A 27,457-nucleotide genomic window follows, 5' to 3' on the forward strand; every position below is an offset into this window, starting at 1 on the left:
AATGTAACGTGGGTTCTGTAGCCGCATTTCATTTGCTGTCTGTTGACGTTTAAGGTCCCAGAGACAATGAACTTTCAGTTTTACAGCATTCATTCACTTCGTTTTTCTAGGGAGTCAGAGAGTTAGTTTAGATAGATCTCATGTGACCAAGAGGATTTCAGTTCAGGTGAAAAGGGCTCCCTTTTCCTGCTTCGTGAGCAGGTGAAACTACCACACAGTAGGAACACATCTTGCTCTGAAAGACGAGCTGGCTGAGGACAGCGGCTGTTCCCGAAGATGCAGAGTCCGTGCTTTGGTTTATTGTCATTAGGCCCTCCTGTCCCCTCTGCTGCGCTAGATGCTCTCAACCTGGGCAGCAAACGGCCTAGTCTCTCCTGCAGCGGTTTGGCAAGTCCTGTGAGATTTCGGATCCCCTGTCCTCGGGGCTGAGCTTTTATCTGAGAGCAGGGAGGGAGGCCCTGAGAAGGCGGGGCCTCGGCAGGGTCTGCAGCACCTGCGGCTCTTGCCCCCCCCTCCCCCCCCCCCCCCCCCCCCCCCCGCCGAGCTTCCCTGCCCCTGAGTCCACGGTGGGACTCTTTTCCTTGTGGCCGCCTCTGACTGCTCTGCTCTCTGGTGTCTAGGAGAAAGGCGGCCATTGGATGAATAAGTTGAGTTATGACAGGTAAAGAAGTCATTCAACCCTCAGCACACGTTTCCGGAGCAGAGGGACGTGCCAGGCCTGCGTAAAATACTCTGAGTGACAACAGGACAGACAGACAATCCCAGCTCGTGGGCATCCACTTGCTGGGAACACGCTTGGGACAGTGCCCGTGGCCTGGGTGCTGTGGGCACCCGGCCTCCTCACTCTACCCCCAGTCCTCCCGAGGGTGGGGAGTTTGAGACGCTGCCCTGGCATCCCTCCCCCACCTCACTCTCCCTAAACGTGAGAGCAGCCTTCTCATATGCTGAGCTTTGACCCCAGGACTTCCCACGTGGAGCATCTCGGGGGCAACGTGGCTGGAAGTGGGACTACGTTTGATGAGACTGCACTGATTTTACTTGGTTGATATTACTGAATAGCGAGTTCCTCCAGGTTTCCAAAAGAAGTTCTGATTCACTCTTAACACAGGTTTTTCAGCGTCACCTCGCTGTTATCACCACAGGTGGAGGGGGCAGCAGTCGGGGTGGCTGACTCCCTCCAGGGGCCCCTTCCCTCCCCCCAAGGGGCGGGGCCTGTTTTCCACACACAGTCACAGAAGTGCTCCTGGGAAGTGTCCACTCCTGGAGTCTATTCACGGTGACCATGGAGTGTCTCCTGAGGACCACGCCCTGGAAGTCCCTCTCCCCCTGCTGGCTGGGCTGATTCCCAAGAGCCTCCAGGGGGGCCTTTGGAGGACGCCTTCTAAAAGACCACCCCATGGGGTGGGGGCCTCCCAGCCGGCAGCACAGGTGCGCCAGTTTCTCACACATCTGTCAGGTTTCAGGGAAGTTCAGAAGCTCATAGGGCACTCCCCACACTGTGGGGACAGGGTGTCCCGGGAGGGCTGTGTGTGTGTGTGTGTGTGTGTGTGTGTGTGAGGCAAGCTGGGGCCGTGTGTGCTGAGCACAGGCGGGCTGAGTGGAGGATCCGCCTTGCCTCCTGATTATGCCATGAGCCTGGCAGTGCCCAACCTGTCAGACGGGGACCTGCACCTGCCCTGTGTGTTTTTGTGCATGTTTGCAGCAGCAGTTTGGACCTGCTCAGGGCACCCTCTCCGGGAACCCGGGAAACTCAGAGAGTGGTCTGTGAGGGAGGGACAGGCCCTCCCTGTGCCCGCTGTCGCTCGGGCCCCCGGAGGGGGAGGGGCATTACCTGGCGATCTTGTCTGTGCAGGACATGGTGATGAGCTGCTCACCCAGCAGGATGCCGTCCCAGGTCTGCACGGAGCTGGGGCCCCGGACCGGCACGGTCCCCTCCCCGGACTCAATCTTCGTGCGCAGGTGCCCCCGGAACTTCCTGACGATGTGTTTGCTGCTGGTCACTAGGAGATAAGAGGTGGTGTGAGAGATGGCTGGCACCCTGTTTGCCCAGAGACACACAGGCTCCCAGCTTGGAGGGAGGGGGAGCTCTGCCCTCAGAAACAGCTCAAGTGCCACTGCTGATGTGTTAGGACAGGGAAGCACAAGTCAGCGCCAGGGCAGGAGGAATTTCTTGTGGTGAAGAGCTGGGCTCCAGGGCACCACCTGGAGCAGCTCGGCCACCTGCTGGGAAAGGGCCAACTGCCTGTGTCTGAGATGCTGCTGCCATTTGGTCACAGCCCCTCAGCTCTGCCCCAGGCACAGAGCAGCAGCCAGGCCAGCACAGCCAGGGCCTGCGTTCCCACTCGAGATTCACACTGAGGTTTGAGTTCCGTCATTTTTGCATTTCATGAAGTACTATTCTTGTCACCCTTTCAAACACCTAAACCTGTGAAACCATGCTTAGTTGATGGGCCACCCAGAAAAGACGGTGGGCAGGACTGGTCTGAGGGCTGTGGTCTGCCCTCCCTGGTCTGGATTTTAATCTTGGCCCTATCATAGCTCAAAACCATGGTGACACAGTGATTTCATACTAAAGTTGGGGTAATAGTGGTGCCTGTCTCCTAGGCTGTGGGATGACATGAGGGGACACAGTACCGGCTGGTTCTGAAGGGCAGGGCTGTGTGAGGCAGGGGTCTGCTATGCCAAGGAATGAGGTGGCAGAGCCTAGGGATGGGTCCCTGTGGGTCCCTAGTGCCTGTGCTCTGTGTTCTTTCTCCTTTCCTTTCCAGAACTCTCTCTCCACACATGCAGACGCACACACACAATGTACCCCCACCCATAGTTATCTGGAGAACTAGCATGAACAAGGGGATGATTATATTTACTTTTTCTTTCTTTAAAAAAGTTCTGTATATTAAGTCTAGATTATACTGTGATTTGGAAATGGTTAACTTCTTTACATACACATTATTTACAAAATAGTACAGTGATTTCTACATTTACTTTACATATGATGACATGGATGGATTATAGACGCTTTCTTTAAAAAACTTCACTTTTTGTTTTAGAAGTTGTGGAGATGGGATTTCGCTCTTATGTATACTTACCGAACACATCAAATAATAGATAACATACATGTTTATGCAAGCACATTCTCTTAAAGATCTCAAAGTAACTTCCAGTATGTTTTCACATTTTTTTTTTTTGAGAAAGTTCAACCGTTTCTGCCTCTGGTGCCAAGGTGTCACGAATTAAATTCCAGAGGGAAAGGGTATCTGCCAAGACCTTCTCAGATCCATGGACTCTGTAATAAGTCTTTCCTCCCCCCCACCCCCCCAGCAAGAACTCAGAGGATGCTCATTTTCATTTCTCTGTTTAGGAATATACAAAAGTCTGACATGGTACAATGGTCTCATCAAGAGAAAACAGAACACACAGAAGAAAGGCCGGGTTTCCTCCCTGGCCCCATCCTCCCAAAAAGGCACACACATCTGACGCGTGGGTTCGGGGGGCTCCTATCTGGAAACCAATCTGATGCTCAGAAGGCCAGGCTCCTCTGTGAACAGGAAGAGGGGCCCCCTTCCTCACACGTCCCCTTGGGGGTGTGGGGTAAGCCAAACGAGGCCACTGGAAAGTATGGGCTTCCGGCCAAGGCCTGGTCAGTGCTGGGTCCACTTCACCGGCCCCCTGAGGAAAACCAGTCACTCCAAGGAGAACGTGGCAGCTGGATAATCCCAGAGACGGTATGCCTGGGCTAGCCCTGCTCGCGGCACAGGCCCATCCCCACTCCCATCGTCTCTGTGGAGGCCAGTCCAGGCTCAGGGTGAAAGACTGGGGCTTGTTATGGCCTTCGCTTTGACGTCTATTTTGTCTGATATAAGTATTGCTACCCCAGCTTTTTTTTTCATTTCCATTTGCCTGAAAGAAAGTTTTTTATCCCTTCACTTTCCCTTCTTCTGAGGTGGGTCTCTTGTAGACAGCAAATGTATGGGTCATGTTTCTTTATCCATTCAGTCACTCGATGTCTTTTGGTTGGAACATTTAGTCTGTTTACGTTTTAAGTTATTATTGAAAGGTCCTTGTTTGTAGCCATTTCTTTTTTTGTGTGGCTGTTTTCTTTCTGAGCTTTTTATTTCTTCTTTTTACACCAGTCCATTTAGCATTTCTTGCATTGCTGGCTTGGTGGTGATAAAGTCCCTTAGCCTTTTTTTGTCTGTGAAGCTTCTTATTTCCCCTTCAATTTTGAACGATTGCCTTGCTGGATAGAGTATTCTTGAATTCACTCCTTTGCTTTGCATCACTTTGTAAATTTCTGTCCATTCTTTTCTGGCCTGATGTGTTTCTGTTGAGAAATCATTTGATAATCTAATGGGAGATCCCTTGAACGTAACTTTCCGTCTCTCTCTTGCAGCCTTTAAGATTCTCTCTTTGTCCTGAATATTGGCCATGGTAATTATGATGTGTCTTGGTGTGGGTCTTTTTGGGTTCACCTTGTTTGGGACTGTCTGTGCTTATGTGTTTTTTTTCTTCCCCACCTCTGGGAAGTTTTCTGATATTATTTCTTCAAATAGGTTTTCTAACCCTTGTTCCTCTTTCTGTTGTTCTGGCACCCCTATTATTTGTATATTGTTTTGTTTCATGTTGTCCCATAGCTCTCTTAGGCTCTCCTCCTGTCTTCAATTTTTTTCTCCAATTGCTGTTCAGTTTGGGTGTGTTTTGTTTCCCTGTCTTCTAATTCGCTAATTTTGTCCTCCGCTTCTCCTAGTCTACTGTTGAAACCTTCAATGGTGTTTTTTATTGCAGCTATATCACTTTTCATTTCTTCTTGGTTCTTACATAATTTATTGATTTTTAAAATCTGTTTCTTCTTGCTTCTTGCATAAGTTGTTGATTTTTTTCTTCCATTTGGTTTATGCACTCTAGGACTCTTTTTTAAAAAAAATATATTTTATTGATTTTCCACAGAGAGGAAGGGAGAGAGATAGAGAGTTAGAAACATCGATGAGAGAGAAACATCGATCAGCTGCCTCCTGCACATCCCCCACTGGGGAAGTGCCTGCAACCCAGGCACATGCCCTTGACCGGAATCGAACCTGGGACCTTTCAGTCCGCAGGCCAATGCTCTATCCACTGAGCCAAACTGGTTTTGGCTCACTCTAGGACTCTTAAGCTGAATTCTTTTTCTGTCATGTTGCATGCCTCTGTATCACTTAGCTGCTTTTCTGGCGAGTCCTCTTTTTCGTTCCTTTGGGGGTTTCTTTGTCTACCCATGTTTGATTGTTCTGCCATATCTAGATGTTGAGTTGTTCAGTGGCTGCTCCTTGGGTGGCAGTGGCTTCTTGGGCTGCAGTTGCTCCTCGGGTGGTCGTGGTAGCAGCTGCTCCTCAGTTGGTAGCAGCTCCTCTGGTGGGTGCTGTTCACAGTTGTGGTGGCTCCTCTGGCTGGTGGGGGGAGGCTTCACACACAGCTGCTGTTCCTCAGACAGAGGGTGTGGTGATCATGAGGCTGCTGTTCCTTGGATGGGGATGAAATACACAAGCCTGTTTCTCATTTTTAAGAGCTAAAGTTCTTTTACTACATACCCATAGTACCCTAAGGCCATCTCTTGGGAAGAAAGATAGCCATACTTTTCAGAGAAAGTAAATGCTCAAGAGGTTTCAGATTGCTTTGTGATCCTGCTACCAAGTGAGTACTTAATGAGATCCAGTTTGAACTGGTCTGTGAGTCATCCACAGAAGGAAGAACGAAGATCAGAGGCTGAGTCTGAGTAGGCACAGACAAGGAACACTCAGCCCTTGCTCTTTGTTGCAGCTTTAAGTGGCACCATGAATCATGACAGTGACGATGATGGTGATGATGGTGACAATGCTGATGACAGTAATGATGGTGATGGTGGTAATGGTGATGACAATGGTGACGGTGAAGCTGATGATGGTGATGATGACGATGACGATGATGATAGCAATGATGGTGATGATGGTGATGGTGATCATGATGGTGATGTTGATCATGACAAAGATGATGAGAGTGAGGAAGATAAATTGAACATAGAATAGTTCATATCAATCAGAAACGCGTGAGGCTCTCTTTGGTTTGACCTAGCTTTTTACACTGTCCAAGAGGGATCTTTTTCATATCACTTCCTACAGCTGGCAGCCTTGGGAGAGCAGAGGACGAGCATACCTAACAGTTTCCACAGTTTACCACATGTTAGTACCTTGCCTCTCCCATGTGGGGAATAGTTTTTCAGGGAATATGGTACTTGCTGTCCCTCTCTTTCTGGTGATTATAGTATTCATAACATTCTCTCAGTGCTTCTACTAGTGTTCCATTTTCCAGAACTTAAAAGTGCTTATTATATTGTAGGGTTTTCTCAAATTTTATTCTTTTTTCTGCACAACTAACTTCCCATGAAATAGACCCTACAGTTAGTAATGCCATGACAACAGGGAGGCCTGGCTTGACTTAACAGCTGGTTTCAGGAGCTAACCCAAAGTTTTTGGCACATTAATGTTTCCTGAAGAGTCAGGTGCAGGAGAGGCTCCTGAGAAGTGTTTATTTTGGAGGTGTTAACTCTCAGGCTGTCTTCTCTACCAGCTTCCCAATGAGCATGATCAGTCCCTAGGCTCTGAGTGTTGATGATCTTACAGAGCCCTTTTCCTCTGGCTCTCTGGTGCCTCATTGTGAGAGGCAGGAGAGAGTCAAAGATGCTACTTTAAGCAGAACAAAATGGCAAGTGAACCAGAAACTGCAGGGAATGGAACTTCAATAACCTGTAGGGAGTTTACAGTGTGCCCTACAGCAGAGATGTGAAACTTGAAAATCCTTCCGGCTGTGCCCACATATACACTCCCAAATCCATGAGTACATTCTAGTCTAATTCTAATTGTCCAAGTCACCAGACTCTTCATTATGGTATTTATTAATCGAAACCCTTACCTTTGGAGACTGATGTCATGATAGGGTGAGGGTGGTAATATGCTTTAGGAAACCATTAGGTGAATATTTTAGTTTTAGGAGAGAATCAATGAAAGGGGGAGATAAATCGAAGTTGAAGAAGTCCACCTAAGAGCCAAGGTCTAGTTAAAAAGTAACACCTGGTTGCTGCGAGACAATAGGGGAGGGAAAGAGAGCCAGACATGGAAAAACAGGTATAGGAAAGAAAGAAAATGCTTTTAAACACCAAATAAACTTAAGTTTCAAGTCATCTTCAAAAGGCATATCCTAGAAAGTATACCTGTGAAGCAATCTAGAATTTATTTTAATAATGTCTATAGTATTTGTCATGCGATCACGTGGATGTCCTTTGTCTTACTTGATGAAGAAAGTGAGGATAGTGAATAATGAGGCCGTTTACATTCATTAATTCTACAATGCACAGACACATAAGGCATGCTTCTGTAACTCAGCAGGCAAATCTGAAGACAGGGACTTCAGGAATTCCCTGATTTCCTATGGGATTGTGGGCTTGTCTCTTGAACTGCCCTAATGTATAATACATGGAATAGGACATACGAGGCATTTAGCACACATGTGTAAGATATGACACAACTGTGCTCTTTCTTGTGGTGTTTTGGGCGAAGCAGGTTGGAGAATTGCACTAAGCTATTAAATTCTTGGGAAAATGCAGTAAGAATGGACTTTATCATGCTATTTAAGAACATGCCAAGAGAGAGAACTTTGAATTAAGAATATTGGTGAGCTAGAGGGAGGACAGTAGTTATCCTACAATAGCTCAGCCACAGGGAAGTGCCCAGCATCACCCTGGTCAGCTCAGGGTCTCGTCAGCACTGCCTTGGGTCTAGCTCAGGCCTCCCAGAGCCGCACAGGAAGCGGAATTATCCGCGTGGTTGTCTGGCCTCCTTCCGGTATTCACTCTGAGAGGGTCAGATCAGGACCTCTTCAGGCAGAGCCTGTGGCTGGAGCTGCTCTGGCCCCACCGGTAAAAGCCTTGCTGCCACCCCATTTGCCTGGCCTTTATAGAGACCCCAGCACATGCGCTGAGCATGTAGACCTTCCCACGACACTGGCAGGAGATACACACCCAATTGGGGCAGGGGGCAGGTTAGGGGTTTCCAATCTGGTGGCTCAAAACATGAGTGATCCTTATCCTCAGAAGCACAGGGGGAATGTTGAAAGCACGGACCCTGGGGCCCCACCACACCAAACGTACCAGAGTCTTGGGGAGAGCATAGGTGACAGGAACCTGCATTTTAAGAACTTTCCCAGGAGGTCCTGCCCTTTCAAGCAGGAATTTGGGTTTCCTGCCCTTACTGAACGGGTAAGGGAAGGTGATGGTGGTTGATGATGATGGTGAAGCTGAGGATGGTGATGATGATGGTGAAGCTGAGGATGGTGATGATGATGATGGTGAAGCTGAGGATGGTGATGATGATGATGATGATGATGGTGAAGCTGAGGATGGTGATGATGATGATGATGATGATGATGGTGAAGCTGAGGATGGTGATGATGATGGTGAAGCTGAGGATGGTGATGATGATGGTGAAGCTGAGGATGGTGATGATGATGATGGTGAAGCTGAGGATGGTGATGATGATGGTGATGATGATGGTGAAGCTGAGGATGGTGATGATGATGGTGAAGCTGAGGATGGTGATGATGATGATGGTGAAGCTGAGGATGGTGATGATGATGATGATGATGGTGAAGCTGAGGATGGTGATGATGATGATGATGATGGTGAAGCTGAGGATGGTGATGATGATGATGGTGAATCTGAGGATGGTGATGATGATGGTGATGATGATGGTGAAGCTGAGGATGGTGATGATGATGATGGTAGGACTCTTGGCAGCTGGTCTGCAGGACAAGCCGGCCAGGGACCCCTCCTCAGTGTCCCCAGTAGAATGCATTGGGAGAAATGCCAGCCTCAATAACTCGGGTGCAGTACCTCATATTTGCCTGGCATATCTGTGGACAAAATGTGAGGAAATGCTTTATTTCCCCCCCCTCAGCAGCACCTGACACTTCTAAAAAGCACCATGAAATAAAAGACGCCTGCGTCTGGAAGCAAACCCCAGGGTGCATCCGAGACATATCTGTTTTGTTTTTCTAAACCCCCGGCTTTGCAAGTTGGAGTCAAGGACTGGGGGAGGCCACAGCAGGTGCCTGAAGTGCAGAGGAGGGAGCCCAATGAGCTAGAACTTCCCCTCTGTGGGGAAGGCCCACCCCAACCTCTCACGCCGGGGCAGCACCTGTGAAGGTCCTGGGTACTTAGTGGATTCCACTCTCTTGCTTCTCATTAGACCTGGCTCTTCCACTTACTTTCCATGGGGGTGTTGTATGGACCAAATGTTTGTGTCCCTCCAGTTCTCATGTTGAAGCCCTAACCCCCCGGGGAGATGGTATTAGGAGGTGGGGTCTTGGGAAAGCAATCTGGTTCAGATGAGGTCATGAAGGTCGGTTCACCTACAGGTGGAACAGAGTGTTGTCCCTCAGCCTCCACCATTCATTAGGAGCGGATCCCTCATCGCGCACATACACTTAATGGATGGCCCACGTCAGGATTGTTGCCTCATGCAGTTTCTGGAAGGGTGTGCATGCATGTGTGTGGTGTGTATGCACAATATACACACACATACTATCAGTAGTAGACTTTCTTAGCTGCACATTCTTTATTATACATGGAGACACTGACCCACACGAAGACCCTGCTGTGTCCTCACTCTGGAACACGGTGCCCTCCGTGGCGGTGGAGGTGAGTGGGCCCGTGGGCACCTTCTTTGAGAAGCCCCAGAGGGCAGGTCTCGCGAGGGGGTCAGTGCGAACTCTGTGGGTGATGCCAGCTACCCTGGGGAGGTGTCTTTGCTGCCTGGCATCAAGCTTTGTTAAAAAACTGAGTTTTAGCTATAACCGGTTTGGCTCAGTGGATAGAGCGTTGGCCTGCGGACTGAAAGGTCCCAGGTTCGATTCTGGTCAAGGGCATGTACCTTGGTTGCTGGCACATCCCCAATAGGGGGTGTGCAGGAGGCAGCTGATCGATGTTTCTCTCTCATCAATGTTTCTAACTCATCGATGTTTCTAACTCTCTATCCCTCTCCCCTCCTTTCTGTAAAAAACAAAAACAAAACAAAAACCTGAGTTTTATTCTCCCAAAGATGCAAAGAAGGCAAAGAAAGCAGCTTGAGTGTGCTGCCACTCCGTGAAATCCGGTCCCCGCCGTCTGTCATCCTGTCCTCCAGTTGGGCCGGGGAGTTTTTGACCGATTGAGATGGAGTGGGGACCCAAGCAATGAAAGAGCTAACTTCAGATTTCACATCACTCTTCTCCCGTGACCTGGCTCTCAGACTGACCTTTGAGAGGGATGACTACACAGGACGGCAGACACCTGTGTCCAGTGTCTCAGGGCCCAGCCACACCCCACACGCGGGGTCTGGGCACAGATAGCCTGGGACCGAGGCCCGGACCCAGGAAAGCATGGGCTGGTGAAAAAGGTAAAAACACTGTTGCTTACGGTCCTTGGTGATTTCGTAGGGCGAGTGGAGGCGTGCGTCTCCGCAGGGGGACGTGCTCACGTACAGGTGGAACAGGGTGTTGTCCCTCAGCCGGTAGCCGCCGTCCTTCAGCCGCACGAATATGGAGCGCTCCCAGTCCTCTCGCCGCTTGCTGGGGGCAGAAAGAGGCTGAGTCACGACTGTGGACCAGATGGACACGTCCTGATTGGGAGTGCTTTTGTCCCATTTTGTTGTTATTCCCCCGTTTCTTCCTCTTCACCCTTGCATGGAAACTTTTACAGTAGGGGAAACCATGTGAAGGCATACACAGCGGAAACCCGTCCTGTCTGCCTCCCCCAACATTCACATCTGGGCTGATCTTCCCCCAAGCCCAGCTCTCGTGGGTATGCGTGTAAGCCTGCGGATTCACGGTCTTTCGGGCACTGTGGGTTTTGCACGGCCTGCATGGGCACCCCATTTCTGTATCACAGGAGAAGGGAACTTTGAAGGAGACAGAGCTCGGCTGCCAGCCAGTGAGGAACCCAGTTCACCGACCCGCTTGCTCTGCATCCAGCCACGGCCAGGGGGTGCTCCAGCACTGAGGGCCTGCAGCCTTTGAGGGCATGCCCTCTGCCCTGGACGCCTCCCACAGTCATCACACCCTTGGCTCCCCGAGGTGCTGAGGCCCCACTGGGTGCTGAGCCTGCCTGCCTGCTCCCCACGCCCCCCACCCCCCACACCCCACTGTCACTGGCACAGGCTCCCTGTTCCTGCCGCTCTGGCTGCTTTCACACGTCCTGCCCCATTGGTGATGGATTCTGTTCTGTGGGATCTGAGCTCACACAAGCAGCAGAATAGACATTCTCTCCCCAGGAAGCCCTGGAGGCACCCCACCAGCCTTCTGCTTCCTTGCCTCTGCTCCTTCCATAGCCAGACGCCCCTCACTCTCTCAAAACTCCACCCCCCAACCTTGGAGCAAACGCAGAGCCTGGCCTGCTGGGTGGCTGTTCCTGACTCGCTGCCTTTTGTTGGCTTTCTTTAACCTTTGCTTAATCCTCCCCCGCCCCCCGGGGGTGGGGTGGGGTGGGGTGGGGTGGGGCTGAACCCCTGCCAGCCAGCGGCTTGGTGCCAGTACGCAGCCAGCCCAAGGTCCGTGTGGGCCCTGTGCCTTCGGTGACACAGAAAAGTTAGGGATATCTGGAAATATTCCTGCTGGAGCTCTTGGAGATTTAGGAGAAACCCTTCTCACGTCTGGAGAGATTTGCAGCTCTGTCCCCCACGTTCAACTCTGGCCACTTCCACGGTAGGGCTGCAGCTCAATGCCAGAGTCAGGCATCGCTTCCCTGGGCCAGCCCGGCATGCCTTTGGCCCTTCCTGCCCCTGCGCGGCCACTGCACATGCCAGCGACATGCAGGAGTCACTCCCTGTGCCCCTGGCGCCCCGAAACCTTGGCTTGGAGAAACGCCATCTCACAGGATGCAGAAGAGCTGGAGAGGCAGGAAGACGCGTTTCTGACAAAGACATAGGCGTGAAGTCCCGGTGACCAAACAGCTGGGCACAAGGCTCATGTGACCTGCAGTTCTCCTCTGTATTGTGGAGATGCCAGTGCAGGGCATCCTGGCGGCCCCAGCAGGCTGCCCAGAACACGGGACATCCCAACTTGGGAGACCCTCCTCAGGTCTGGACAGCCCCTGCTTTTAGAAGAGCCCCCTGAAGCGGCAGGCAGGAGACAGCATCTAAAGCCCACCACCAGCCACTTCCGTTGTGGTGCAGGGTACAAGGTCTGGGAGTGGGCACACCGGGGCTGTGGGGTGCAGGAGGGGGCTGGAGTTGAACCTGGCTGAGGTTTCAGGTGTACTCAGAGCTGCTGGCTGGGACATGGGAAGTTGGCCTGGGCTTGTCTGGTGGCATTTGAGCCCCGTGGCCGGGGATGGGATGAGACCTGGGGAAGGGAAACTGAAGGGCAGGTTGTCTCACAGCCCAGCGTCGGAGAGGAAGCAGCTAGTCTTGCAGAATAAATCCTAGCTCTGTAAGAAGTGTCCTTGGCTGAGAAATTGTCAGAATAGGAGACAGACACGGGCAGAGGGAGGTGCAAACCCTAGTGGTTCTGCAGGTTGCAGGTGAAAGTCCTGGACGTACTGGAAGTGGGCCCCCTCTGAAGTGGGCACGACTTTGTCAAAATGGAGCTGGGGTGTTGATGTCACGGGCACATCTGGAACGCAGTGGGCCAGGGAGCGGGGCGTTGCTCTGGGTAACAAGCACAGTCCCCTCCCTCAGCTCCCTCGCCACCACTCTGTTTCCAGGAGGGACAGCGCCATCTCCCAGAGATGGGCTTTTCTGTGAGGTTTTCTTTCTTTGTAAAATGCAAGGCTAGTTCTTAGATGAGCAACTGGGAGCTGGTGGTGGGAAGAGTATTGCCTTCCCTTAAGCCCACAGGAAAGGGGCACCTTACGTCAGAGCTGGGGGCTGCCCCCTTGGAGACGCCTCTGCACCCTCCAGACAGCCCGCAGTTCCTGCCATCTCCTTGTGTGTGGGGTTCGGAGGGTGAGTCACCCTGAATGACAGTCGGCAGCATGGGGAGCCATGGGGTAGCTGTAGCCCTCTTTCTGAACGGTGCCCTTGACCCTGCACGCACTCTGGCCCCATGAAGAGAGCATCGCACCAGCTGCCTGTGCCTTTACAGCAGTGTGCTGTGCTGTCACCTAGAGACCCCCTGCCATGCACTGAACGTTTGTGTCCCCCAAACTCATTTGCTGACACTAGGAGGTGGGCCTCTGGGGGGTGATGAGGTCATGAAAGTGGGGCCTTAGCCATAATGGGATCAGTGCCCTTATAAAGAGACCCAGCGAGCTTCCTCACCCCTCCATGCTCGGACTCAGCGAGAAGACACTTTATAACCCAGGAAGAGGGTTAATAGACAGCAGACACGGAGGCTGCTGGCACCTTGACCCTGGACGATCAGCCTCCTTCTGAGCATCAGTGATTAAGGCCCCAAGCTGTGGTGCAGCCTGAGCTAAGACACCCTGAAGGTTTTAATAGAAAATGTCATTGGATGGAATGGGTGTGTGACAAGGCATGTTCCTATGTGTGGGTATATGTGTGGGGGGATGAGCACCTTGCAGATTGTCTGCTGCAGTCACAGTCACTCACGGGCAAGCAGGGGTTTCCTGGAAGGAGGCCCTAGAATCCCGGGGGAGGTGTCTACAATTTCAACGTTTGACCATCCTGTACAGCAACATTGCTGGCGCTTGAAGGACGCCACCCATCTGGGTAAAACGTGTGGAGTAGGGGCAGCCGTCCACCGTGCCTGGATACAGGGATTAACACCGGAGCTGGTCACAGGCCACCAGCCTGAGCTCACACCTAGCACACATGCCCCTGGGACCGGCGCTCACCTGAGGTGCAGCTCCAGCTGCGCATACAGGAAGTGGAGCAGCGCCCTCCGGGCCACGGTCTCTGCGTGGCAGTCGTTGACCACCAGGCCCTGGTCACTGATGTACTCGCCGCTGATGCACTTGGTCCCTGAGGACAGGACGACAACCTGAGCTTGCCGGACATCCAGGCCTGGGGGCAGAGAAGGCGTCAGTCAGAACACGGAGCGCTGCCTGCTCCACAGGGTGACTCCACTTTTCTCCCGTCCCCCCTCCCGCTCCCCCTCCCCCCCGGCCTCAGCCCACCCAGAGGCCCGCCACCCTCAGCTTTGAGATCTGTAAGCGGCGAGCCTCCATGTTCACTGTACTAAACGGGGGACAGCACAGGCCAGGAGCATCGCCCAGCTGCTGGGAAGCGGGGCTTCGCGGGGCTACAGCAGGTGCTGGGTGACCTGTGCCCGCCTAGTTTCAGGACAGCACCGCCAGCTGAAATGCTCATTCCCAGAACTCAATTGACTTCTCAAACCAGGATCAGCAGGGGGACCCGAGGGGTCTCTATCTGATGGACAGGGTCCTGGGAAGAGAAGGAAGAGGAGTCAGTGCAGTGACCAGCCACCAAACAAGTGATACAGGGCACTGCCACCCTCTACCTGAAGGGAGAGGAAGCTGGCGGGCTGCTGGGTTTTGGGTTGCAATTCTGAAGAGCTCAGAGCCCCCAGCCTGGCCACAATCGTTGTGATTATCCAGTGACTCCAGAAATCTTGCCACTACCTCCCCCTGGTCCTGTGGGCTGAGAATCGCATCCTAATGGAAAGATATGCTGATGGAAACATGTTGTGCACAGGATGGGGGTGGAGGCCAAGAAAGGAGCAGATTCTGAGAGAACAAGCCCTGCCTGGCCTCCCTGCATCCTGCCCACCCATCCCAGTTAGTGTTTGCCTCTGAGGCTGCCCAGGGCTCCAGGCAACTTTCCTGTGCAAACTCGAGACCCCATGGAGAGAGATTGGGGGGTGGGGAGGGAGAGAAGGAGAGAGAGAGAGACATTGATGTGAGAGAGACACATGGATTGATTGCCTCCTGCATGTGCCCTGTCAGGGCTGGAAAGCGAATGTGCAACCAAGATACCTGCCCTTGACCAGGAATTGAACCCGAGACCCTTTGGCGTGCAGGCCGACACTCTACCCACTGAGCCAAACCAGCCTGGGCAAGTCCATGTGATTAGATGGATTGCCTGGGGCAACTGGAGTGAGTAGCAGATTCTATTTTCTGGTGCTGCCACCTGATGTCAAGAGAATGTGGTCAGGCCACCCTTAGCCAGTTGCACCTTTTAACAGACGTCTGCGGCCTGCTGGGCCCCCCTCCATGAGTCCTGCAGACCAAGCACATGCTGGAGTGAACCTTCCGTGTCTAATGACATTTACTTCTCCAAACGCCAGACAGAGCTGGGCAGGTAATAAGTTCCTCATACATGCATGTTGCTCAGCTGAAAGTTCTACCCTGAGAGCTTAGTTTGAAAGCCTACAAGCTCCCGGCCATTCCCACTCCACACAGCATGGCTCTTTCTGTAGAGACGGAGCGGAGAGGAGAGAGGAGAGAGGGCCCACTGAGCACTGCAGGTGGGAGGAGGCAGGAATGGGGAGAGGAGGGTGGATTGAGCCGAAGTCCGCTCCCAGGTTGTGTCAGGGGCTGGCCCATCACGTGTGTGGTGAGACCGCCGGGCAGATGGACGAGAGCTGCACAGTATCGCTTCCTGTCTGTCCAGGTTCCTCCTTCCTCGGTCTCCGTTTCTGTGGTCCTGAAAACTGCCCGGGTGTGGGCTGGGTTGGTCGCTGCTGACCCCTCTCTGCTGAGTCTGGCCACATGGAGACCTCAGGAAGCAACTGGACATTTACCTCCCTACGTCTCGGTCACAAAACAGCAGCCACGAGCTACACTGCTGTAAGACAAGTGGAAAGAGAATACAACGACCCCCTTGTAGAATCTTCCCCAGGACTAGCCAACATACGTAGAAGGAGCTCAAAACGCAGCTGCTCCCCTTTCCACAGGGCCTGGCCCTATGGCAGTGGCTCCCTCCTAGGTGGACTAGAAAGACATTTGTCCATGGTACCTCACTCCAGAGGGAGCCACATTCTAACTGAAATGCCTACCCAGTGGCACTGTGGAGAACTAGCCAGTGAGCAGCTGTCTTGACAGAGAAATCCTTTTACAGATTCCAGCTTCATTTAAGCAGGTATTCAGAGTAATGGAAGTTCACATTTATAACTACTTCCTGAAGTTTTCCAGCATGCAGATGTCTGGTGCACCTGCGGTATAACTTCTCAACAGACAAGGGTTTGAGACCTGGCCCCGCCTCTCCTGGGGCTGGTCCGCTTCTCCTCTTTGGGTTCTGGGGAAATTAGAGGTGCTGAAAACAGAAACGGCTTCCCCTTCACCCCTCATTAGTCTGTGCTCCGTTTCACTCCAGGCACTGCCACAGTCGTGACAAGTTTGTGGCCCAAGAAATGTGCTATTTGCTCATCCGCTCTCTGTTAACCTGCCTCCTGGGTGCCAGCCCATCCTAAGGAGCAGGAGACACTGAGGGGTCTAAGACACTGTCCTGTCCTTCAGAGGATTTGTCATGAACTTAGGAAATGACAGAGACAGACATGTCTACAGGTAAGTTACTGTGTGATACATATCACTAAGTGCTGCACCCAATGTCACTAAAACCGGAGAAGGAGCAGCGGGTAGAGGATTGGTGTGTGTGTGTGTGTGGTGGGGGGGGGGGGGTGGAGCTGCCGACATGGGCTCCCTGGAAGCAGAGACTGAGTCAGCGATTCCTGGGCAGTGATTTATTGAGAGGGTTTCCTCAGGAGGAACCTGGAAGACAATCATGGAGACAAGCTAGGATGGGGGTGAAGCCAGGCAAAGAGAAGGTGTCACTTGGGTTTCGTTTCAGCTGATCTGATAGAAAACTCTGGAATGTGCAGGGCACCACGGAGGCACCCTGCTGTGGGGGAAGGTGCTGCCTGCTCCCACCCACTGGGTAGAGGGGCGGGGTCAGTAAGAAGCTGGGAGTGACACCTACTAGTACACAGCCTGTTGCTACAACTCAGCTACCACCAATGAAACTCAAGTTGGTGTAGAAGCAGGACTCAGCACACAGAGGTTAGTGGTTATTTCTCTTCCCATAAAATGGCTATTGAGAGTAAAACTCTTATGCTGACAACATGAGGAATGGTCACAGAAAATATAAACACATTGATTTGTATAGAATAAGTATAAAAAGTGATCAGAGGTCCCCTCCACCCCCAAAGCACTAAGCCATTAGTTTTGTGGGAGATTTCTACCAAGTAGCAGATGATTCCAAGGCCATCTGATGTGTTTCAGAGCCTATGAAGATGAGGAAAACTTTCCAATTGTTTTATCATAAAACTAGAGGCCTGGTACATGAAATTTATGCACGGAGAGAGGGGGTGTGTGTCCCTCAGCCCAGCCTGCACCCTCTCCAATCTGGGACCCCTCGGGGATTGGGCCTAAACCGGCAGTCCGACATTCCTCTCACAATCCAGGACTGCTGGCTCCCAACTGCTCGCCTGCCTGCCTGCCTGATTGCCCTAACTGCTTCTGCCTGCCATCCTGATCACCCGCTAAGCACTCCCCTACCAGCCTGATTGACGCCTAATTGCTCCCCTGCCGGCCCAATTGCCCCTAACTGTCCTCCCTGCCAGCCTGGTTGCCCCTAACTTCCCTCCCCTACAAGCCTTGTCACCCCTAACTGCCCTCCCCTGCTGGCCCAGTCACCTCTAACTTTCCTCCCTTGCCAGCCTGATTACACCTAACTGACCTCTCCTGCCAGCCTGGTCCCCCCATCTTCCCTCCCCTGCTGGCCTGGTTGCCCCTAACTGCCCTCCCCTGCAGGCCTGGACCCCCTAACTGCCCTCCCCTGCAGTCCTGGTCCCCCCCAACTGCCCTCCCCTGTAGGCCTGGTTCCCCCCAACTGTCCTCCCCTGCAGGCCTGATTGCCCACAACTTCCCTCCCCTGACGGCCATCTTGTGACCACATGGGGGCAGCCATCTTGAGTTTTGGAGTGATGGTCAATTTGCATATTATCTCTTTGTTATATAGGATGCCCATATTATCTTGTTTAGGGTGAGACTAAACAAGGAAGAAAATTACAGATGGCCTCAGTTATGAATATTAAAATTTTAAACAAAATATCGACCACCAAGCATCAGGGAAAAAAAGCAATGCTGAACCACTGTCAGGTAGGTTTATTCTGAAATGCAAAAACAGATTACCTTAAAAAATTCAAGTGTAATGCAAAAATATGATTATGACCACAGACAGTGAGAAAGCACCTTACAAAATCCAACAACTACTTTGGATAAAAACTCAATAAATAAAATAGATGATTGTTTTCCAATGTGATTTTTTATATATACACACCCACATCTACACATACAGGGTGGGGCAAATGTAATTTTACACCTGTTCATATGGGAAATAATACAATAATCAGTAAATAACAATACAAGAATAAACTCTATGTTTCACATACTCATAACTGTAAACCTACTTTTGCTACACAAGAGGTATATAAATAAACACACATATATAGAGATACATACATAGAGGTAACACACATATGTAAATTATATATATATATATATACACATATATACATATATACACATATATAGGCACATATATTTTATGTAGGATGGTGCACACGCACACGCACACACACACACCCTGCATCATGCTTAATGGGAAACACTAGAGAGCTTTCTACTGCACTCAGGAGCATGACCAGAATGCCCACTCTCACTCCATTACTTAACATCTCCTGAAGCTATTAGCCAACACAACAAGAGAAATTCGAGGTACAATAATTGCAAAGGAGCTGGTAACACGATCACTGAACACACTGTGATTGTACATGTGGAAACCTCCAGAGAATGCAGTTGAAATACTGCTGGAAACAGTCAGGGAGTCGATGAGGTGGCAGGGCAAGTTAATATACAGAAATCAATAGCTTTCATATCACACCAACAACTAGTGAGACACCATAAAGGAGAAACGACTCCATTTATAGCAGCAGCAAAGAAGGGAATAGGAAGAAGTTTAACAATAAGCAAGCAAGAACCACAATGAATAAAACATTAAAACCTGATGGAAAGATACCAACAAAACTCACACAGACAGAAGACAGGCCACATTCCTGGACTGGAAGACTTGAACCCTGGGTCCTCTCTGAAGTGACTACGAGGTTAGGGTGACTCCAATAGGAGCAGCATCATGGGCTTTGTTTCAGGCAAAGACAGCCTGCTTCAGAGTATGGTTTTTTTTTTTTTGTTTTTTTTTGTTTCTGAACCACACAAGCTTATTCTAATAGGTCACCCAGGGAATTCTGAAGAAGAGGACTGATGCTAGGAGACAAGCCCCTAGTAGACATCAAGCAGGTGATAAAAGCTCAGCGACAAGTCAAGTGGAAGGAAGCAGCGAGTCCAGAAATTCATGTGAACTCATGCAGGAATCTAGTATGGGGTAAAGTTAGCTACTTCTCAACCGGAGGGGCAGAGATGCTCTTCCATGAACGCTGTCTAATAACCGAAGAACCACCTGACAAAGCATTGTCACCTTACACCATGTCCCAGGGTAAATCCCAGTGGATCAAAGGTTTAGATGCAAAAAATGAAAAACTATGCACAGAGGGTAACAGCAGTTTGTTCATCATTGCCAAAACTTGGAAGCAACCAAGATGTCCGTCAGTGGGTGAATGGATAAACGGTGGTATATTCAGTCAATAAAATATTGTTCAACATGAAAAAGAAATGAGCTATCAAGCCACGCAAAGACATGGAGGAACCTTAAACACATGTTGCTAAGTGAAAGAAGCCAATCTGAAAAGGCTGCATACTGTATGATTCTAACTCTGTAACATTCTGGAGAAGGCAAAACTCCGGAGAGTGAAAAGATCAGTGGTTGTCAGGGGTGAGGTAGGAGATGAACAGGGGAGCACAGAGGACTTTAGTGCAGGGGAGCCACTCTGTGTGTTACTCCAATGGTAGATACTCACCATTATTCATCTGTCTAAACCCCCAGAATGTACAACACCAAGAGTGGCCTTAATGTAATGGACTTTGGGTGATTTAAAAAAAAGTAAAACTATAGCAGAAGAAAACATGGGATAATTTCTTTATAAATTTGGTGGGTGAAAGACCTTTCTAATTATAATTCAAAGTCCCAAAGCAGTAAAAATTGTTATATTCAAATGCATAAAAAGAAAAACTCTGCACAAATATCTTAAAAGAGTAAAAAGACAATTAAAAACTGGGAAACCTTGCACTTTATATCACAAAAAAAGCACTCTTTCTCAAATATCTAAAAAACATTTAGAAAAAAATACCCCAATAGAATAATAGGAAAAAGCTATGTAAAAATAGTTCACAAAAGAATATATAAAATGGTTCTTAAATATATGTAAAAATATTCAACTTCTGATAAAACAAAAAAATATATACATAATCAAGTTAAAAATGCAATGAGATATAATTCTTCATCTCTCAGGTTGGTAAGCATCTGAAAGTTTATCAATGTGCAGTTGAAATGGCTGTGGGGAATCATCTCCCTGTAACTAGCTGGCAGGAATCTAAATGGGTAAAGGACATTTGAAGGACAATGGAACAATATCAGATTACAAATGAATACACCCTTTGACCCAGCAATTCTCTTTCTGGGAGTTTATCTTACCCATATACCTGCACACGTGAAAATGATGTGTGTACAAAGCTATTTGCCTCAGCAACATTTGTAATCCTATATAATAAAGAGCTAATATGCAAATGGTCGTCATGCCCTCATGCTGTCACGCCATAATGGCTCAGACACTCAACACTGGGGAGAGAGGAATGGGGACCAGCCAGGCACAAATAAGCTTGCGAGAGAGGAATGGGGACCAGCCAGGCTGTGACCTGGGAGAGGGACAAGATGCCCACCCTGCGGTCCCAGGCACCAGTGCCTATGCTGTGGCCCAGGTGAAGCCGCCCACCCACAGTCCCCTGAGGCTGCAGCCAGCTCAGGCAAAGCCGGCCTGAGTCCTGGGTGCCTGAGGCCGGCCAGAGGGAGGGAAGCCTGGGTCCTGGGTGGAGGGCCAGGCAGAGGCAGTTAGGCACTATCAGGCCAGCAGGGGAGCAGTTAGGGGTGATCAGGCAGGCAGGCAGTGGTGGTTAGGGGCGATCAGGCAGGTAGGTAGGCAAGTGGTTAGGAGCCAGCAGGCCCGGATTGCGAGAAGCAGTCGGACATCTCCCGAGGGGTTCTGGATTGGAGAAAGTGCAGGCCGGGCTGAGGGACCCCTCGTCCCATGCATGAATTTTGTGCACCAGGCCTCTAGTAGCAGTTAATACAAATGACCTGAATGCCCATTCATAGGGACTGGTTAATATATAGACATCTGTCCCCTGGGCTTGTGGGGCTGTAAGATAGGGCCGAGACCTTCTCTATAGAAGTAAGAAGATTTCTAAGATAGATTATTATTATTATGTGGAAAAAGCAAGTTTCAGAGCAACATGTGTAATAGCCTACCTTTTGTGTTGTAAAGGGGAAGAGAAGAACACGTGTATTTCTTGCACAAGTGTCAAGACTCTGGGAGGGTATCTGTCAGGGTCTGGGACTCTATCCTACCCATCAGCTGGCAAGTCGGCCTGTTACCGTCTCATGGGTGCAGGAGGAAGACACAAGTTCCTAGGTCAGAGGTAGGGGCCATCATTACTCACAGCACAGCAGGTGGCATGGGGACCTTCGTTTTGCCCTGATGCCTAAGCCCAGGTCTCCTAAAACTGAAAGCAAGACGTAGCAACTGCAAAAAAGTGAGATCATGTGATATTTGTCTTTCTCAGATTGGTTTATTTCACTTGGCACATAGTCTTTAGGTCCCTCTATGCTGTCCCAAAGGGTAAGAGGTCCTTCTTTTTTTACAGCTGCACACTATTCCGTTGTGTAAATGTACCACAGCTTTTTTTTATCCACTCATCTACTGATGGTCATTTAGGCTGTTTCTAAATCTTAGATATTGTAAATAACGCTGCTATGAGCATAGGGGTGTATGTATTCTTTCTGATTAGTGTTTTGGGGTTTTTAGGATCTACTAAAATAAGACCCAAAGCATAAATCTCATTTTGAAAGAGAAGAGAAGGAGCAGTACTAAAACCATCTATTTTTTTCGTGTGGCCCAGTGCAAGCTCTCCATCCAAACTTGGCCCCTTGGAAGCTTGGAAGCAGTGGGCCACTCTCTGGCCTCGCCAGGCAGCTGCCAAACTGCTTTCTCTTTCAAAAGTACAATATGAGCCCTAGCCAGTTTGGCTCAGTGGATAGAGCATCAACCTGCAGACCGAAGGGTCCCAGGTTTAATTCTGATCAAGGGCATGTACCTGGTTGCAGGCCTTCCCTGGCCCGAGCCCTGTTCGGGGCTCATGCAGGAGGCAGCCAATTGATGTGTTTCTCTCACATCGATGTTTCTCTCTGTCTTTCCCTCTCTCTCCTACTCTTTCTGAAAATCAATGGAAAAAATATCCTAGGGTGAGGATTTAAAAAAAAAGTATAATATGAGGCATGGAACAGCCTGACATATCTCAATGTGGGGTTAGGGAGGGACAAGAAGAGATAAACCAAAGAACTTATATACTTATATGCATAGCCCATGGACATGGGCAATAGGGTAGTGAAGACCTGGGAAGGGGTAAAGGGAGTGGGGGAATGGGAGGCATCTGTAATACTATCAACAATAAAAATTTATTAATAAAAAATGATATAGCAACCAGTGTCAGAGAAACAAATATCACAACAATAGAAATTAGAGACAGAAAACAATGGTCTTTATCCCCCGAGTAGATGGTCTGAGAGTGTGGTGTAGAATGAATTCCAGCTCCCTGTTATCCAGAGCTGTGCCCGTTGAGTTTAATGACTCACAACTTCCCTTCCACAACCTATCAGCTCAGCGTTAGGAAGCCTTCCTCAGTAGTCAGCCTAAGTGACCTCCAGTTCCACTCCCTTACTCAGGTCCCCAGCCCTTGGTGGTTTGCAGCCTGCGAATATTTGCAGAGTACTACCTGCAGTTTCACTTCTAGGCATTATTTGTTGAAAGTCTATGATTCTCAGTCTTCTCCTGCGAATCCATTCCTTCCTCATCTAAGTTGCTGTTTATGTTCTCTAAATTTCCCCTAATTAATTGCAAATAAAGTGGCCTAAAAAGTGCCTCACAGGCAGGTCTGGTCTGTGGGGACTGCCTGGACCAGGACTGAGGACGGTGTTTTTACTCTGGACAGGGGAGGTTTTTTCCTGCTCAGGTCCTCATTTGTGGCTGTCTCCACAGCCCGAAGACACCAGTGGCCCCCTGGCCTTCTGCTCTCTAAATGTTGCAAACGGATGGGTTTTAGGAGGAAAGTAAGTCATGTGTGCATTGCTCTGTGAATGAAGGACGATATGTCTGTAAAGGGCATTGGACCACGAGATGGGCTGGGTCTGACTGTCCCCAGGCACAAGGTTGGGGTTGGATAACCATGTCTCTACTTGCTTGAGACTTTGGTCATGTGACCTTATCCATCGTCTCATCTGGAAAATGGGGACAAAACTGGTGCTATCAAGGTTTTGAAGATTAAAGAAAATCGTGTCACATGTTTAACATGTGGCTTTCCGAATATCATAACAATGCCATCATTTTAGCTGTTAGTACTGCATGCCCTGCAGTTCCCCTGTGATCACATTTGTCTTCCTTATCTGCAGCCAGACCTTTTTTTGTGACTCCTATTGCTGGAATGACAGTAAAGGCCACATGTGCTTTTATTACTTAGATGGACTATAAAGCTCACATTCTTCATCTGAGAACAAGAGCGATTGTTTGGAGCAGCTGGTAAACAGAGCGCGCTCAAGAGTTTCTTAAAAATAAATCTGACCGTGGCGCTGGGCTACAGGCGCAACCAAAATCGGTCACGAGTCTCCCTGACAGCTCCCACCTTATCATCTCAAGGGCATATATTTATCTATGTCACTCACTCACTGTGCATTGAACACCCAACTTATTGGAGGGAGCGGGGATGCAAAACTACAATCCCAAGGCCCCTTTTGGCAGCTTGGCTGACAGCTGGGGAAGCGGGCAGGCACACTAGAGAGAGGGCCCTCAGTGCGACGCAGGCTGTGACGCGTCAGCGGATGCTCCTGAGGGGATGGGTGATGGGACAAGTCAAGGCGAGTCTTATAAGCAATTGGGAACCAAAGACGGTGTTGAAAGATCCTTGAATGGCCAGTTGTCCGAGGGATGTGGTCTCAGTAAGTGAGCTGTGTTTGGCTAAGTGCAGGGTGTCCCCCTGGCTTGGGCTTCTGAATAATCTCAGGTGCCTATTTAGGTAGGTGTCTGTGTGTTTGTGGAGTACGGCCAGCGCCCGGCACCTGATGCCAGGACCATGGAGGGCGGTACCTGGACCAACCACCTTCCTCTTCAGTGCCTCATCCTGGGAGGAGGGGACAGAGCCTCCTGGCCTGCCTTTGCCGGCAGTAAGATCTGCTCCAGGCATGACAGACAGGAAGCTCGTGTTGGGTGTTTTTCTAAATTCGCCTGGTAGAAGAATCTCTTGCACGTTTAGGAACCAGTGAGTTGACACTGATCCCCATGAACGTGAAACCCCAAGACTGGAATGAAAATCTCTTTGGAGGATCCTGAAAACCAGTCTCTGAGCAATGTTTCCAGGTGATTCAGGGCCAGGTGACTCAGGGGTGTGGTATGTGAAAAGGCAGATGCAGAATTTTCACTCTTTCGACTGGCTGTTCGATGCCGTAGGGACAGTGTGGGGACAGGTGGTTTTGCCTGCAGGGGAAGCTTTGGCTAAGCATCGGAAGCAGTTTCTTTGACATTGCGCATTTGCACATGTAACTGCCCGGTTTGGAGTTCACCAGATTCAGGGGCGCCTGCAGAGAAACGTGGCTGTGTGGGGGCCCGTGGAGACATGCTGTTTGCTGTCTCCATGTTTTAAACGACAGTGAGTCCTAAGTGCTGACACTGGTGGGTTTTGTGAGTGAGCCGTGAGCCTGGGTTTCTAAGTGGCCCTCGGTGGTTAGAGCAAGTACAGAATTGCTTGCTCATTACTTTCCTTCAGAAGGAGTGGCCCCCTCCTCTGGGTTTGCCAGCTTGGTGAGCCCTAGAGTGGCCTGCGGTTCTGAGGCCCACACGGGGCCAAGGTGGGATGGAGCGCTTGCACTGGGCCACACGAAAAAATGGATGGTTTTAGGGCTGCTCCTTCTCTTCTCTTCCAAGATGACTCGGCTTATTTTGTAAATGGAGCTCCCCACATAGGCTGAGGAGGAGTGAGGGACAGTGGGCATGGTTGAGTCGGCCGTGTCAGGTATAGACAGGACAAGCTGCTCACCCCCCGGGACCGGGACTGGGACCAGGACCGACAGCTCAGAGCCACTGAGGAGATGCAGAGACAGTGGAGGGATGGATAATAACAATCACTCATGCATCCTGACCTGTGTGAGGGGCTGACTGGTGGATGTGTTCCCCCCATGGAACTGAGCTCCCTAACTCAGTGGGGTGTAGGTAAGATGAGAGGTGAGCATGGGGGAAAGCTTAGCAGAGGCTGTGGGGGGCTGATGGCTGTCCCAGAGGTTTCTGGGCGGTGCACCCCACGACACAGTGACTGCATGTGCCTGAGGGAGGCAGGAGAGGTGGGGGCTGAACATGGGGTCTAGTGCCAGCACAGGTAAGTTAACAATCACATTTCAGCCATTGGGTTGACTTTGTCTACGTGATAATAACGCGTCTGATGCACTTTCCCTAACAAATTAACTCAACCTTTCAAATTTTCACTTTTGGGGTCAGGGATGGGGCAGACCCACTACAGTCCTACTTCCTGCCCCATGGACCAGTCTCCCCTCTTCTCATCAGAGCCGAGGACTCAGGTGGTGCTCACTATTGAGTCAGTGACAGGGGAGTGGAGGCTGCCTTGAGATAGGCACCTCTCACTATCAGCCCCCTCCCTTCCAGGTTTGGCCAAGCTCTGACCAGGACGTGGGGCAGCAGCACTTTGGGACAGGAGGAGAGAAAGCCAGGTGAATTACAGACGTTAAGCTGTGAAGCCAGGAGGGGGCCGAGGGGAGCCAGCAGCCCCAACCCGTGGCCAGCCCGCCAGCTGTGAGACTAATAAGGTGGGACTTTGTTTAAGATGCTGCTGATCTGGCCGAGGCCGGTTTGGCTCAGTGGATAGAGCGTCGGCCTGCAGACTGAAAGGTCCCAGGTTCGATTCCGGTCAAGGGCATATACCTGGGTTGTGGGCACATCCCCAGTGGGAGATGTGCAGGAGGCAGCTGGTCGATGTTCCTCTCTCATCGATGTTTCTAACTCTCTATCTCTCTCCCTTCCTCTCTGTAAAAGGTCAATAAAATATATGTATTTTTTAAAAAAAGATGCTGCTGATCTGCCATCGTATGTCCCATTACTGATAAACTTCCTAATGCGAGAACTTCAGGCAGAACAAGGTAATCACCAGAAGATGGAGGTGGCCAGGGTCGCTTCCAAGGAGGTTCGTTATCAGTTGTATCCCCAAACGCAAACATGGTGATTTAGCATCTTGCCCCCCAAAATAGGATGACAGGAACTCTGCAATCAACTCTTTATCTTCCCAGGTGGACTGGCCGAGCAGACTCGCCCCATTAGGAACTCATTCTTTTAGATCAAAGGGGCAGGGATGCAGCAGCTGATGTGAGTGATAAGCAGCATGACTGACAGGACGCCTGGCTGGAGCTGAACCCAGAAATAATGAGAGTGTGAAGCAGAACTCATGCATAATTCATGAGCTAAATATTTTAAGTGAGGAGCCCTCCTCTTGGCAAGTGGTCACTTGAGGATCTCCGTGTGTAGGAAGGAGGCTGTAGGACATGTCTGAAAGGGTGCAAAGGGGGAATCTCATCAGCCCCTGGATCCCGTCTCTCCGACGGGCACTTCTCTGATGACCTCCTGGTTCGGTCTCCTGTTTTCTCTGTGAGACTGAGGTTGGGCACAAGTGTCTGGTGCCCATCGGGTTGGTGACTTAAAACACTCTTTGGTTAATGGCAGGTAGTACAGGCAGGTGTATGTGTGCTCACCCCCCTCACCCCTCATCCCTGATCCTCTCCCTCTCCTGACTCAGCTGACGGCTGGCTCATCCTTTTACTGGACCATCTTTAGGAATGACCCCAGAGCTGACTCCTCATCTTCAGTGGGAGCTAATGCTTCCTTTCTTCCTCACCTTCACCCTGAGGGATCCTGACCTGGGCAGCACAGGTGGCAGCCCCCTGCCCCAGGCCCTTTCTGGTGTGTGTCCAGAGCCCTCCTTCCTGGAGAACTTCCAAAGCCCAACACAGAGGAAAGAAACAAGGTGTAGACACAGGGGTGTGTAGGGAAGGTTACAGGGTGTAGACAGGGGAGGGTAGGGAAGGTGACAGGGTGTAGACAGGGGAGTGTAGGGAAGGTGACAGGGAGTAGGCACAGGGGGTGTAAGGAAGGTGTCAGGGTGTAGACACAGGGGTGTGAGGAGGGCATGCCCTGAGTGGACACAGGTGAGAGAGGAAGCTAAGCTGCTGATGTAAAGGCCCTGGGTGAGACCCTGGATTTCCTTGGTGTGATTCCCTGTGGTCTG

At 50.4% G+C, this 27,457-nt stretch overlaps 1 protein-coding gene across 1 annotated transcript in view; it reads right to left on the bottom strand.

Moving 5' to 3' along the window:
• ADARB2 (adenosine deaminase RNA specific B2 (inactive)) overlaps positions 1-27,457 on the bottom strand; it is a 430,335-nt gene that overhangs the window by 34,287 nt on the left and 368,591 nt on the right. Inside the window, exons 5-7 of the mRNA XM_070391134.1 lie at positions 13,832-14,000; positions 10,457-10,608; positions 1,832-2,000 (exon numbers count right to left, since the gene is read on the bottom strand). Coding sequence (XP_070247235.1) covers positions 1,832-2,000; positions 10,457-10,608; positions 13,832-14,000 — 490 coding nt within the window. The remainder of the gene's footprint in view (positions 1-1,831; positions 2,001-10,456; positions 10,609-13,831; positions 14,001-27,457) is intronic.

This window comes from Myotis yumanensis, unplaced genomic scaffold, assembly GCF_028538775.1.
Source record: "Myotis yumanensis isolate MYYU_CA2020_CCGP unplaced genomic scaffold, mMyoYum1.0.hap1 SCAF_1, whole genome shotgun sequence".
Lineage (NCBI taxonomy): Eukaryota > Metazoa > Chordata > Mammalia > Chiroptera > Vespertilionidae > Myotis > Myotis yumanensis.